The sequence below is a fragment of the Anopheles darlingi genome, chromosome 2 (genome assembly GCF_943734745.1).
Source record: "Anopheles darlingi chromosome 2, idAnoDarlMG_H_01, whole genome shotgun sequence".
NCBI lineage: Eukaryota > Metazoa > Arthropoda > Insecta > Diptera > Culicidae > Anopheles > Anopheles darlingi.
Genome location: NC_064874.1, coordinates 1,420,001 through 1,432,559, shown reverse-complemented (window position 1 = coordinate 1,432,559; position 12,559 = coordinate 1,420,001). Strand labels below are relative to the sequence as shown.

At 49.4% G+C, this 12,559-nt stretch overlaps 4 protein-coding genes across 5 annotated transcripts in view; 1 reads left to right on the top strand and 3 right to left on the bottom strand.

Moving 5' to 3' along the window:
* LOC125948968 (10 kDa heat shock protein, mitochondrial) overlaps window positions 1–7,771 on the bottom strand; it is a 42,106-nt gene extending 34,335 nt beyond the window's left edge. Inside the window, exon 1 of the mRNA XM_049675534.1 lies at window positions 7,768–7,771. The gene's annotated coding sequence lies outside the window, so the exon portion shown is untranslated. The remainder of the gene's footprint in view (window positions 1–7,767) is intronic.
* LOC125948957 (kelch-like protein 5) lies at window positions 50–6,545 on the bottom strand. Of its 2 annotated transcripts, none has more exons than XM_049675521.1 (6): window positions 5,866–6,545; window positions 4,480–4,540; window positions 2,996–3,557; window positions 2,053–2,871; window positions 1,675–1,977; window positions 50–886 (listed from the first exon to the last, which is right to left on the bottom strand). In XM_049675521.1, the coding sequence occupies exons 1-6, from the start codon at window positions 6,035–6,037 to the stop codon at window positions 809–811; spliced, it is 1,995 nt and encodes a 664-aa protein (XP_049531478.1). In that variant the 5' UTR covers window positions 6,038–6,545; the 3' UTR covers window positions 50–808. The 2 variants fall into 2 exon arrangements, with proteins under 2 accessions (XP_049531478.1, XP_049531477.1); XM_049675520.1 differs by having other exon boundaries at window positions 1,648–1,977; window positions 5,866–6,544.
* Window positions 6,738–11,438, top strand: LOC125948955 (uncharacterized). Its single transcript, XM_049675517.1, has 3 exons — window positions 6,738–7,247; window positions 7,335–10,473; window positions 10,543–11,438. The coding sequence occupies exons 1-3, from the start codon at window positions 7,148–7,150 to the stop codon at window positions 10,622–10,624; spliced, it is 3,321 nt and encodes a 1,106-aa protein (XP_049531474.1). The 5' UTR covers window positions 6,738–7,147; the 3' UTR covers window positions 10,625–11,438.
* A 63-nt stretch (window positions 11,439–11,501) lies between these two features.
* On the bottom strand, window positions 11,502–12,546 carry LOC125950576 (MAPK/MAK/MRK overlapping kinase-like). The gene is made up of 3 exons (XM_049678688.1): window positions 12,317–12,546; window positions 12,029–12,245; window positions 11,502–11,957 (listed from the first exon to the last, which is right to left on the bottom strand). Exons 1-3 carry the CDS (start codon window positions 12,544–12,546, stop codon window positions 11,502–11,504), a joined length of 903 nt encoding a protein of 300 aa, XP_049534645.1.
* Window positions 12,547–12,559: the final 13 nt, after the last annotated feature.

Here is a 12,559-nt window from a genome sequence, read left to right as displayed (position 1 = left end):
CGAGGTAAGTAAGACAATCAAATGGTCAACCATTTTGCTTTCACAAACCTTCGGGAACACACATAGAAAAATGCTCAACTTTATTAGCTCGATTCCTCTTCGTGCGCTGCTCTCTACAATCATTGTACGCTTTTTCACAAAAACTTACGCACTAAATAGGTTGTTTTGTTATCGGTTTCCACCTTTTGATTTGCGTATTGGCGAGCGAAAAAGGAAAAAATCAGCTTCGAAAATTTGGTTCAATCGATTCTTCTTCGTAAGTATAGCAAAAATACATCCCCCGGAATCAGTGGCCGATGGGCAAATATAGTATTTTTGGGGCGTTTCGGGGATTCTTCACCACCTGGCACCAGCGAAACTGATTGAAGGCCGATCGATACTTTCTTTTTCTTTATCAGATCCTTCCCATTCCCGTGGAGGAATCTGCGAAGCCGGATGGCCGGAATACTTAACCAAAGCATATTGCACACTTTGGCCTCATCTTCAGTCGGTCGTCGTGCACTTTTCTTTGGCTTCCATGGACTCCGCCAGTTCGGAATCGGCTTCGCTGTACTTTCTAATTTTTATCCTCCATCTTTTGCGTATAAAATATAGACTCACAGTGTTGTGTCGCTCTTTTGCGCTGAGAAAATAATAATATAAAAAGCTAAAATCACAGATTATCAAACGTGTACTAGAAGTGGGGGAAGATTTGAAGAGAACAAACGTGTTTCAAAGTAATCAATGACGATCTCCGTCTCCTGTTCTAATGCTGTTGCTTAAATGCATCGCTCCCAAAATATCTCATTCCTCAGATCGTCCAAAGAGTCTATACGTAATAATCACAAATGCGGAAGTGTCTGCGATAGTAATAGTTGCTGCCGGCGCCGGTACTGGGACGCCAGGTCTATTGGTGCGCGGTGGTGGTTCGATGCACAATTGATGGTACCATGTTTCGATTGTGGTTGGTCCATCGTCGTTTGGCGGATGAAAGAATGAAACGAAATATATCAAACAGAAGAATGGAATGAGGATCGACAGGGTTCTTTGGTTCTTGAGTGAGCAAGCGAAACTGGAATAGAGGATGCTGGTTTTTGGGAAGAGGACCGGTCCACAGACACGCACACACGTACACTCGAATTAGCGTTTTGATGATTTTGCTCTTCGTTTTATATCAATCATGCAAATGTGATCCCGATCGATCAAAGCAGCCATTAACAGCTCTGCAAAGCACCACTGGTAGGGAATGACGGGGAGAGGTAGGGGTAGGGGGATCGATCAGTCGTGAGCATGCATACCATCTGACCCCACCTGTTTGTAACAGGATTCGTGCAACTTTGTACTCTCTTTCTCTACATCCCTCTCTCCTTTCTGCCTATCTTCTGTTCTTGATACTTACGGCTACCCCAGCTTATTATGCACACACACACACACACACACACACACATAGATTCTCACACACGCATGATTAAAATCTCTGCAAAATACTGGAAAATGCGGTGGAATTATAGCTGGAATGCTACATATTTGCATGATATGCAATGTCTTTTAGTGCGATACTATCGAGCACACGAGCGGCAGAACACAAGCGGACTAAAGGAACTGCGGAAGCGCCAGCCAAGCATGGGCAGGAGGGGAAGCACACCATTCCTCTATTGGGTACTAAACCGTAGTGCTATTGTGTACTCCGGGTACCGTTGGTAGACCGCTGCTCGTTGACGGTACGGCATAGGCTAACGAAGTGCCGGAGGTACCGGCAACACCGGCCGCACCGGAGGCAATGGCTGGAGTCGTGCCGAAACTGTTTGGAACCGCGACTACACAGGCACCGGCCCGATTGTGTACAACAGAATCGATCTGAGTCCATTCGTTCGTTTCCGGATCGTACTGTTCCACGGTCTTCAGATAGCGATTACCATCGTAACCGCCTACTGCGATCAACCAGTCACCCAACACGCAAGCACCGATGGCGTCTCTTCCAACACTCAACGAGGCGACCTGGAGGGGAAAGAGGGGATTAAAACAGTTAGAAGATCCCATTTGCAACGTTATCGGTTACTCGTTATCACTTACCAGTGTCCACGTATCAGTCGTGGGATCATACTGTTCGACGGTTTCCGTACGGCACACGGCCGGATGGCTGGCCGGGCAATCATGTCCACCGAGTGCGTAGAGGAATCCATTCAATACACCAACTCCAACACCACCACGTCGTTTGTTCATCGGAGCACGCATAGTCCACTTGTTCGTGTGCGGATCGTAGCACTCTACCGTTCGATGACATGCACTTCCGTCGCGACCACCGACGACGTAAAGGCGACCACCAAGTACCGCGACACCTGCCGTCGATCGCATGGCCGCCATCGGAGCCACGTAGCTCCAGGTGCGCGCCGACGGATCCCACCGTTCGACCGTGTTCAGATAGCTCCAGCCATCGTGGCCACCGACAGCGTACAGCGGACCCTCGAGAAACGCTACTCCCAATCCGTGTCGCGGTGTACCCATTGGTGGAACGTTCGAACTGCAGGCCATTGTGTTTAGGTCATAGCATTCGACCGTATTGAGCGTCTTCAGGCCATCGCGTCCTCCCACAATGATCAACCGGTCCTCAAGCACCGCCACACCAAACTGCAGACGACGCGTCGGCATCGTCTTCAGCATGGTCCACTTGTCGAGCCGTGGATCGTAGCTCTCGATACTGATTGCTCCCTTGTGGCCGTCCATTCCGCCGACCGCCAGCAGCCGACCCATCGTTGACTTTCGCGGACGTGTACGTGACGTGGCAATCAGCGATCGACGACCCGGTATCAGGTGCCATTTGAACGCTTCCATCACTAGCTGTTGGCACTCATTCGTCCCTTCACACAGGCTTTCCACGTGATCCACTATAAACTGTTGAGCAAATCCCACAAACAATCAAAATATATTTCAAACCCTCATCCAAGTAAAAGAAAATATGAAGGTACAGCACACACCGTTAGCAGAGGTACCTTGGATGATTTTGGAGAATACTCACCGAAGGTTGTAACAGTGGCAGTTTGATCAGTCCCAGTAGCTCAGGAATGTGACGTTTCCGTGTTTCCGGATCGTACTGTATCCAGGCCATGAGCGCATGGAAAACTTCCTGTTCATTCGGTACGTTCAAATCATCGCTCCGCAGCAAGTTGGTCATCTGCGTGACATCTAGCATGAAGAATTCCTGGTTCTTCCATACCTGCTGAAAGTGCTGGCAGGTGTAGGCAGTGGCCAGCTTCAGCAGATCCGTGCAGCCCTGCTGCTCGGCAAACAGCGAAAACCCAAGACAGTTGGACGGATGTAATTGACGGGCTAGGAAGTTGCAGCAGGCCGTTACGATGGTGCTCAGCTGCAGAAGGCACGCGGTAGCCAGCAGCGTTTCGACCGTATCCTCCCGGATCTCGATCGCGCCAGTGTAGCAGTACTGGATGAGTGAGTTCAGGGGATCTCCCGCCACCTCCTGTAGCGTTATCTCTTCCTGCTGGCTTTCACGCAACTGTCCGGTGAACATGGCGCTAAAATACGCCGATGAAGCCGACAGCACTAGCCGATGGGCCGGAATCCTGGAAAAACGATTCGGAAGGCCGTGGCCATAATTTGAAAACAATTCTCGATAAACCATATTTACGACAACACTTGTCGAAACAACATGTCACCAAAATGGATGGATGTATAGTATTATGCCATGTTTGTCGTTCTTCGTAATCGCATTTACGTGCCACCGCATTTACTTCATTCAAAAGCGACGCTGATGTGCTTCATAAACGTCGTAAAGGCGTAAAAATAGACAAGAAAAAAAGCGGGAAAATGCAATCGCAACACAACCGGCTAGCGCATGGATTGTATGAATGGATGCATTTGTGCTACGGCGTAATGTCCGCGGGGTCAAGTGCAATGAGGAATAGATGATAACTACTGTTCCCAGTTAGACCCCGCCGGTCAGGCAGTAGCACAAATCCCACCGACGACCGAACGACCGAACGACCGACCGAGACCGACCAACGAGCGTGATCTACACCATTAAGACAAATTAATTTAATTTTGCTCGTTTTCTCGCCAAGTGCTCCCTCAGGGCCCCCCGCAGGCCCACGAGAAGATGAAGCTTGTACGCTGACCTGGGGACAACAACGATTCTTCTTCTGTCTGCACCAACGCCATGGGAACAGTAAACCCCTGTTTACTGCTGCTGTCTTATGGGTTTTTACTGTTTTTTTTGTGTTTTCTTCTATCATCTTCTGGGGCTCGGGAAAGAGGAACGGTCTCCGGCGACACCACAGATCGCCCCTCAATCCGTCTGCTCCTCCGCGTTTGTTCGGTTTAGTTTGTAAACATTCACTTTTAACGGTCTGCTGTTGCAGCCGGTTGGGAAAGGTTAAGATCATTCCTCGGATTGGTGGACGCATAAAACAAGTGCAAAACGAGCCAGGGCACATGCGGAAGCCCCCGACGAACATCTGTGCGAAACGTCTCGGGACAACGACTTACCGTCGGCCATCGACGCCGGCGATCAGCACCACATCGCATAGCTTGTCGCTCTGGAGGTAATCTGTAAATAGACCAAAAACCGGGAATCAATTCATACAGTCCGGGAGGGAGACGAGAGTGTTTTCTTTCTGTTTGATTTTGATCCCCGAGTTGCTGAGCTGGGTGGCCCCCAGGAAACTTCCCTCAACATCGCCGCGACAAGGACTTGCGTCGCGGGGCACAAAGTATTATAATTAGTAATTAGAACTTCCTTGCAGCGTTTCCCGGACAACGAACGACGCTGTGAGCTAGTGTGTTGCCATGGAAAACCTTCGGTAGCACGAGATCGTCGCTCTCGAACTCAGGAGAAAGAAAATGCAGAAAAGCGACGACAAAGCGCCGTTCAGTGCACCTTCCGCTGGCAATGCCGCAAACGAGGATGATGACTCGCTGGAAGGTATAAACCATACAGTCAAGTTCTTTGTCCCCGGGAAAACCCTTCGTAGGTCGTCTAATGAAGCGCCAATTAAAACGAAAGACGCATGTTCGCTTGTTTCAAACATAGAAAATTGCGTTCTTTAAATATCTGGCGCAAAACCCAGCAGCGATCGATCATAAATATGCTGCGAGTAGGTTGTGCTTCGAAACGAATGATCACCATCCATTTCATGCCAACTTCTTCTTGAGTGATCAAGCAGCATATTCGCAGCAACATCCATTTAAATCGACTCGTACAAAAATATGACTAACTGAAGGTTGGTTTAGATAAACATTAAAATCATTTTTAGCTAAAATATTTTGCGTCTCATCGTGAACTTTATATTTGTAACGTCTGCTGCCCACTGACGAGCGGACGATTTCGTGAAGCTTTTCCAAACAATTGGCTAATGTTTTTCCAACCATTCCGTGCTCTGTGTGGTAACGTAACGACGAAACAAATAACATGCTGCAAGCGCGAACCGAGATTTCGTCCGGCTTTTCGGACCAATAAATCTTTATGGTGGGTTCAAACGGTGCCTCGTCGGCGCTGTATTCGGATGACTCAACAACCATCACAAGGCGATCGCTGGTTCAAAAGCAACCACGCGTAACCACCACCATAGCGCGCAGCACAATTAGGAAACCATCGGATCCACTTTGGCCGTTTACTTCCTTCTCGGTGGTACCGACCGCTCCCGATATGGTTCGAAACTCCCCACCGCCGCCAGCGAATACATGAATGCTTGAGCAAAACCAGGCGCCTACTCGAGGCACTTGAAGACCTTGAACCTGTCCGCAGCGATCCCTACTCCCCAGCGATCGTCCATTGACCCCTTCCGCAGAAGCACAACGGATCCTGTGGATAACAAGCCTCTTCTTTCGTCGCCCCCGTGTGCCTCCCCCCCCCCTCCCTCCCCCTCCACCTACCTTGCATTCGTTTGAGAACGAGATCGGAGTGTCCCTGGCACCGGAAGTACTCGTCCTGGCTAACGGACGAGTTGAGGCTAGCCAGACTAAAGTGGCTTTCGTCCGTGGCTAGGCTGATACGAGCGCTGGCGCTCGATGTGGGGCTTCCCTTGCAGGACATTTCGTTGCTCATCCTAGCTAGGATCGTCGACGCTCGACGCTAGGCTACGTTTGGGTTTGTACTGCTCGTTTCGACTCACTCCGGAGGAAGACACAGCGTGTTTCGCAGGATTCGTGGTAGCACCGATTCACTTGGATTTTTGCACACCAACAAGGGCACTCGATAACCGTGGATGCTGTGATACCGGATGGGCGATCACACTCATCCGAGACTTGCTTTTCCGTTACGCACCACAACCTGCTGTTGCCGAAGACAAGACTGTTGTGGCCACACCGCGCTGTTCTGCGTTGGATGCTGGCGAACCGGGGAAGACGCTGATTGCGCCCAGAACAACACTACCACCCCGTTTCTCACCGCCTACCACGAGCCCACTTTCGCCATTCGCACTACATACTCTTTGCCGTCTCCAGCCCCAGTTGGCGACGAAGACACGAGCAATGTTTTCACAATAACTTAACTAAAGTAGTAGATATTTGTTTGAGTAAAAACACTTTCAGCGTCTTTGCGTTTCTTTGTCTTTCTTCTTCCCACTCTCCTCTTCTTCTTCTTCTTCGAACAACAACGGGCCGATATTTTTGTAATTTACTTTGACATTTTGGTCCGAGTCGCGAACGCAGGCCTGTAAATACAGCAGACTGTGCTATCAGGGGGAGTGGCGACAGCTGATCGGCAACTGTCAAACTCTTATTTCGTGGCGTTGAGTGTGTGTGAAAGTCGCGCCTTTCTGATCCCGCTCGTGTTTCGCGATATCTCCCAAGAGACAACGATGGATTTGAAGCGAATATTAAACTCCTCGTCGTGGCGCCAGTGCAATCGACTATCGAAACGATCCACCAGGCCACGTAGCCTATGAGTATGACCCGCTTTCCGGGCGTCAAAGTTGTGCCTATTTCCGTCCTGCTCCCGTGAGATAAGCCGCGTTCGAGAAGTGTGACGACCCGCAGTCCCTGTCTGCCCCTTCCCGCGCTCATAAACATTTGATCACAACAGACGAACGACCTTGTCTGAGACGCATTTTAAACTCATCATTCGTTGACCTCGCCAATCGTTTCGTGCGTAATTTTGACCGATCGCTGCAGCCTTACGAAATCCCGGGTGATTCATAAACGAGAAAGTTACAAAATGTGTCCAGACGAGGTGCTCGCGCAGCTCACGGAGATGTTTGGCGATTGCGTCGGTCCACAGCGAATCGTGGACACGATCGCGAAGCACAATGGTAACTGTGAGTATCGCGCCGTGTGGCCTTGAAGTTGCTGGAATGCCATGAGATCAAAAACAGGTTTTAACTTACATGCTTTTACCCGTACAGTGGACGCGTGCATCGAAGCCCTCTTAAATAATGATGAAGAAGCGACTAGAAAGGACAAACCACCGCCACCAGCGAGTTCGGTACCGGTGGCCACAGACTATCAGAATGGACCCGACTCCTCGACAGGCGCCAGAAGGAAAACCACTGGTCCAGCGCTTGCTAAGAATCAGCAGGAAGAAAACATTACAGCAAGCTTTGCTTCTTTGCTGCAGAAAGGAAGCTTCCCGGTGCAGCAGGCGGGTAGCACGGGTAACCTGCATGCACCACGGCTTCAAGGGAAGCATCCCCCACCGAACCTACCGAACAATTTCTCCTCGATCATTGAAATGGTATCACAAGGACAACGAGTTATGGTGCTTATGCGTGGTGCCCCTGGCAGTGGCAAATCACACCTATCGCGCCTGCTTATCGATCGTACATCGGCCGGTGATTATCGGAATCACATTATCAGCGCGGACGATTACTTCTTGGTGAATGGTGTATACAAGTTTCAACCGGATGCTCTCGATAATGCTCACCAGTTTACGCAACGTAGCGTACTGGCGAAAGCACGGGAGGGTTGGAGTCCCATCGTTGTGGACAACACCAATATACGACTCTGGGAGATGTTCCCGTACGTACAGATCGCAGCCGATCATGGCTACTACTTAGACATCCTCGAGCCAACAACGCACTGGCGCAACAACAGTCGCAGCCTTGCCATACGGAACACGCATGGTGTACCGGAACCGAAAATCAAGCAAATGCTGCTAAACTTCGAGAAGCTCACGAACGTCCAGGAATTGTATCGATTGTGCAAGCTCGAACACACACTCTACATTCCACCGAAAATGCGTCACTATCCCATACTGCCGAGCGATTTGGATGTACCCAAGACAACGCAAAACGAAGCCCACCAAACGCCCACCAAATTCACTAACCCGAAACCCTCGGTACCGAGATGGGATGACGATTGGTCATTGATGAGGGATGCGAAAGATGCAAAGGAAGATGAGAAATCTATGAATGGGCCGCCGACACCGTCGATAATGGAGGTTGATTTGGCTAAAATGCCGCTTCCAAAGCCACCACGTGCAGCAGATCCACATACACCATATCGGCACGAACCGATGGCTTTACAAGGTGCAGCAGGCGCTGCCTCCAATCACTCCGCCACCCGTGGGTCATCGCTGGAGGAGGATAACTTCTCTTGGGATTTTACCGAGGATTGGCGCGTAATGGACAACTGGAAGCCATACGATAAAGAGAGCACTCAATTTTGGGGACAACCAGAACCATCCGTCACGCCAGTACGTGATCGAGGGAAAGAATCTCCTCAAGCGACGACGTTGTTATTCGGCGCGCCACAACCGATGCGACCCAGAAAGGGTGAAAGCGAAACGCGACCGCACAGTACAAGCGATGGATTTTCAACAAAAAAACATAACACCACCCCTGAGAAGACTGGGCTGAACCGTCACAAGCGAGGATGTCCGAATGAAAATGCCAGTTTCTCCGAAATTTGTGCCCTTTATCCGAAGGTACCAGAGGCCTATCTATGGGATCTGTTCGAAAAGTGCAGCGGTGATGGTGATTGGGTAGCGAACCTGTTGCTCGAAGAGCAAAAGCTGGAAAATTTTGAAAGTGTCTCTCAAACTGATCCGAGTGAAGGCGAAGATGTGGCAGGGGCACTACAGCAACTCGAGTGTAACTGCCATGAACCCTCGCAGCCAATGAAAGGCGAACCGATCATTGACTCGTCGAAAATGGGTTCCATAGAAACAGTGGTTGATATTGAAACGGATCGATCTTCAACACCGGATAGGGGACGATTGCTACAGCAGCAATCACCCAGGGAAACGATTCGCCGTGGGCAGGAAGGCCGCGAGGCGGCTAAGAAAGAGTTAGAAGCACGAGTTGTGCTCGGGAATGAACACTTCTCGGAGCACATCCGCAAAATCCGCCTGGGGAAGGGGATTGTAGCAGAGCAGATTGCCGATTCGCCGACGGACGAGATGGAAGTCGATGTTGGAGATGGTAAGGGAACCGACAGTGAGGTCGTCGAGATGCAGCTCGGTGTAGAGCTTGTGCAGCAATTGCATTCCATCTTCAAGGACAAACACTGCCCCAAATCCCTCGTGCTTGACAATCTGGCCGCCGACCGTACTCGTGTTTTCATGGCAACGGAAATGGCGGAACAGTTGTATCTGCTGTTCCTCGATTCGATGTACAGCTTCACGCAGGAGGAGAAACTCTCCAACATGCGTCAGGATGCGCGCATGGCCCGGTTGATGGAAACGAAGGAAAAGTATCCGGCACTTTTCAAACCACAAGACCCATCGGCTATTCCGAGCTTGCGTGACATTATCGAAATGGAGGAAGCGTTGGCCGCCTATCAGAAGGAGACCAGTGAAACCATGCAAAAGGCCATTCCAAAAGATCTCGCTTATCAGATGTCTCAGCAAAAGCTTAAAGAAATGTTCCCTCAAGTGGACTCGAACGATCTGCTACAGATATTGGCCGCACACAATAACCGCTTCGATGAAACTGTCCAAGTGGTGAACGCATCCATTCCCGAGCAAGTGCGCCGGCAGATGCAAGAGAAAGAACAGCTACTCAAGGAACGTGCCGAGAGTGAAAAGCAAAAGCTGATTGAACTTTTTGAGTCGCCAGATTTGGTCTCCCCGGTACCAAGTTCCTCGAGCCTCGCTGGCGAGGAAGCCATCAACTTTCACCTTATTACCGCCGAAGAGTGCCGTAACTTGTCCCAACATCATCGCGATCTGAGAAACGAGTGTCACGAAAAGGCACGACTTGCCATCCAGCGCGGTGTACCGGGATTAGCCGATTACTACTCGCAGATCGCTCGTTTGCACCGGACCAAGATCGACATGTACGATACTCGAGCTTCAAACTGCATTATGGAGGTGCACAAGTTAAAGCTCAATAATGCCAATGTCCTTGATCTGCACTATCTCCACTCGCAAGAAGCTCTTCGGTGTCTGGAGCTCTTTTTAGCCGACCATGCTTCGAAGCTGCTCAAATCACAGCAACGCTTCCGTACACTCTACATCATAACGGGACGCGGATTGCATTCGGCCGACGGTAAACCCATCATAAAACAGCGCGTTCAAGCGTTGCTTCGCACGAAAAACATACGGTATGTTGTTCATCATTTGTAGCTTATCTCTTATCACACAATTGAACCTCTTCTTCCTTGTTTTGCCAGGTATACCGAGCTCAATCCTGGTTATCTCAAGATTAAGCTCTACAACCGTGATGATCTCGAGCAGCTTATGGCCATGGAGTAGCACTGCCGTCAATACGTTCTCCGAGCATGTTGGATGACGGCACGCTCCTGCAGCAGGAAACGAAGGAAACGGAATAAGAAGCGAACCAAGTGTACTTACCCGTCTCCGGACCAGACAAACGACGTACCTGACTATAGGGCCATAATTTTAAAGATGAATGCGTTGCAATCGAAGATATTCCTCGATTCGTCCACCCCAACGGTGGAGGCCGTGGGATCGGAAGCGTTTCGCGCTAGACAATGATTTTATAGGTCGTATAGTTCAAAGTGCAAACAGAGAAAGACATTGCTGAAGAGCAAACTATTTTGCTTTCTTTTGTAAATAAATATTTTCTTTTTCCAAAAATAAGGAGCTTTTCCAAAAAGCAAAAACCCAAGGCTACGCAGCGATCAGACTAGTTTCTCCTTCTGCGCGGATCCCGAACCCGGTTCCACAAATTTTGCTTCTCGACCGTGTTGTTCATATCCCAGAGACGCTCTAGTGTACGATTACGTTCCCGCTGGCCTTCGAGTGGAAAATAGTGCACGGTTTTGGTCGATAAGATGCTCTCTTTACTTCGCACCGACCAGGCACTGTTGCACGGTTTAGTCTACCGCAGGACAGAAAGGAAAATGAATCCGGTGATTAGTGATAAAAAAATGAGGCGCATGGTTCGCTATATCAACGCAGTCGTACCGACATGTCCGGAAGCTCTCTTAATTGACGTTTAATTTCATCCAAATCGCAAACTGAATCCGCTTGAAGATACTCCCTGTCTAGGTTTTGAAAACTTATCGAAAATTTTGACCATTTCTTATGCTCGCTATAAAAGAGAGGAGGACGGATAAAACAATGTGTGCAGTGATAGCGTGATACCACTCCTGCAGATCACTGGAGCTTACGTGACATCCTGGAAGTAGATGTGCTTCAGCAATCTCGATGCACTTATCCGTTGATCAGGGTGGTATGTTAATGTTTTCTTCAGCATATCTATACCATACGCACTGACCAATGGTAGCATCCTTCGGAAATCCTCCGGCGGAAACTTTCGAAATTCAAGGGCACCCATATTGTAATGTTTGATTTTCATCAGCATACTCTTCGATGGAGTACCGAGCAACTGATGAATCAATTCGAGTGTATGCAGCTCGGATTGGCCAGGAAAAAGCGGTTTGCGGGTGAGCATCTCAAAGAAACAACAACCAATCGCCCAAATGTCCATTTTGGGTCCATAGTATCCATCCGTAAGAATCACTTCCGGCGCCCGGTACCAGCGTGTGGCGATGTAGTCTTTAAACGGCGGTTTGTCGTCTATCCGACAGATCGTACCAAAGTCTCCTACCTGAACAATCTCCTGTTGTGTCCCGACACCATCATACTCATTTTAGAACCAATGCATGCTGCAATTTGCTAACGAATACATACCTTTCTAACAACGCCAAGCGCACGTTTAATCAAAATATTCTCCGGTTTAATATCCCGGTGGAACACGCCGTGGCGGTGCAGATGATCGATGCCAGTGATCACCTGAAGCAAAAAGCGTCGTGCCCGGTTCTCCGACAGTGGTCGTTTACGTGATATAATGTAATCGTACAAGCTGATGTCCATCAACTCCATAATCAGAGTAAGACGCTTGTTTTCGCTAAAATGAGGATAACAAATAGATCGTTAGTTTCCATCCGATTTTTTTGCATTTCCGTACGCGCTACGTACTAAATCACGTCCAAAATGTTGAGTAGATTAGGATGGCTAGGGACATGTTGTATAAGGCTTACTTCCGGGCAGTTGGCGATGTCTCCGGTATCCTGAATTTCTTCTGTCAACTGCTTGGCCGCATAGTAGGTCCCCTGTGCCCGATCCCGCACGCAGAATACATTGGAAAATGCTCCCTTACCAATTTTTTCTAGTATCTTGTAGTCTGTTGAAGACAGTAGCATGAGCATTAGTATAAATTCC

Bases quoted from the DNA above. Each gene is read 5' to 3' on its own strand.
- LOC125950576 (XM_049678688.1), bottom strand. From the start codon at position 12,546: ATGCTCATGCTACTGTCTTCAACAGACTACAAGATACTAGAAAAAATT. The intron at 12,246-12,316 runs GTACGTAGCGCG...TCCTCATTTTAG, and splicing joins AACATTTTGGACGTGATTTA to CGAAAACAAGCGTCTTACTC. The intron at 11,958-12,028 runs GTATGTATTCGT...GGGACACAACAG, and splicing joins CGCTTGGCGTTGTTAGAAAG to GAGATTGTTCAGGTAGGAGA.
- LOC125948955 (XM_049675517.1), top strand. From the start codon at position 7,148: ATGTGTCCAGACGAGGTGCTCGCGCAGCTCACGGAGATGTTTGGCGAT. The intron at 7,248-7,334 runs GTGAGTATCGCG...TTACCCGTACAG, and splicing joins CGCGAAGCACAATGGTAACT to TGGACGCGTGCATCGAAGCC. The intron at 10,474-10,542 runs GTATGTTGTTCA...TTGTTTTGCCAG, and splicing joins CTTCGCACGAAAAACATACG to GTATACCGAGCTCAATCCTG.
- LOC125948957 (XM_049675520.1), bottom strand. From the start codon at position 6,037: ATGAGCAACGAAATGTCCTGCAAGGGAAGCCCCACATCGAGCGCCAGC. The intron at 1,978-2,052 runs GTAAGTGATAAC...TTTCCCCTCCAG, and splicing joins CGACTGATACGTGGACACTG to GTCGCCTCGTTGAGTGTTGG. The intron at 887-1,647 runs GTTTAGTACCCA...GCGCACCAATAG, and splicing joins GAGTACACAATAGCACTACG to ACCTGGCGTCCCAGTACCGG.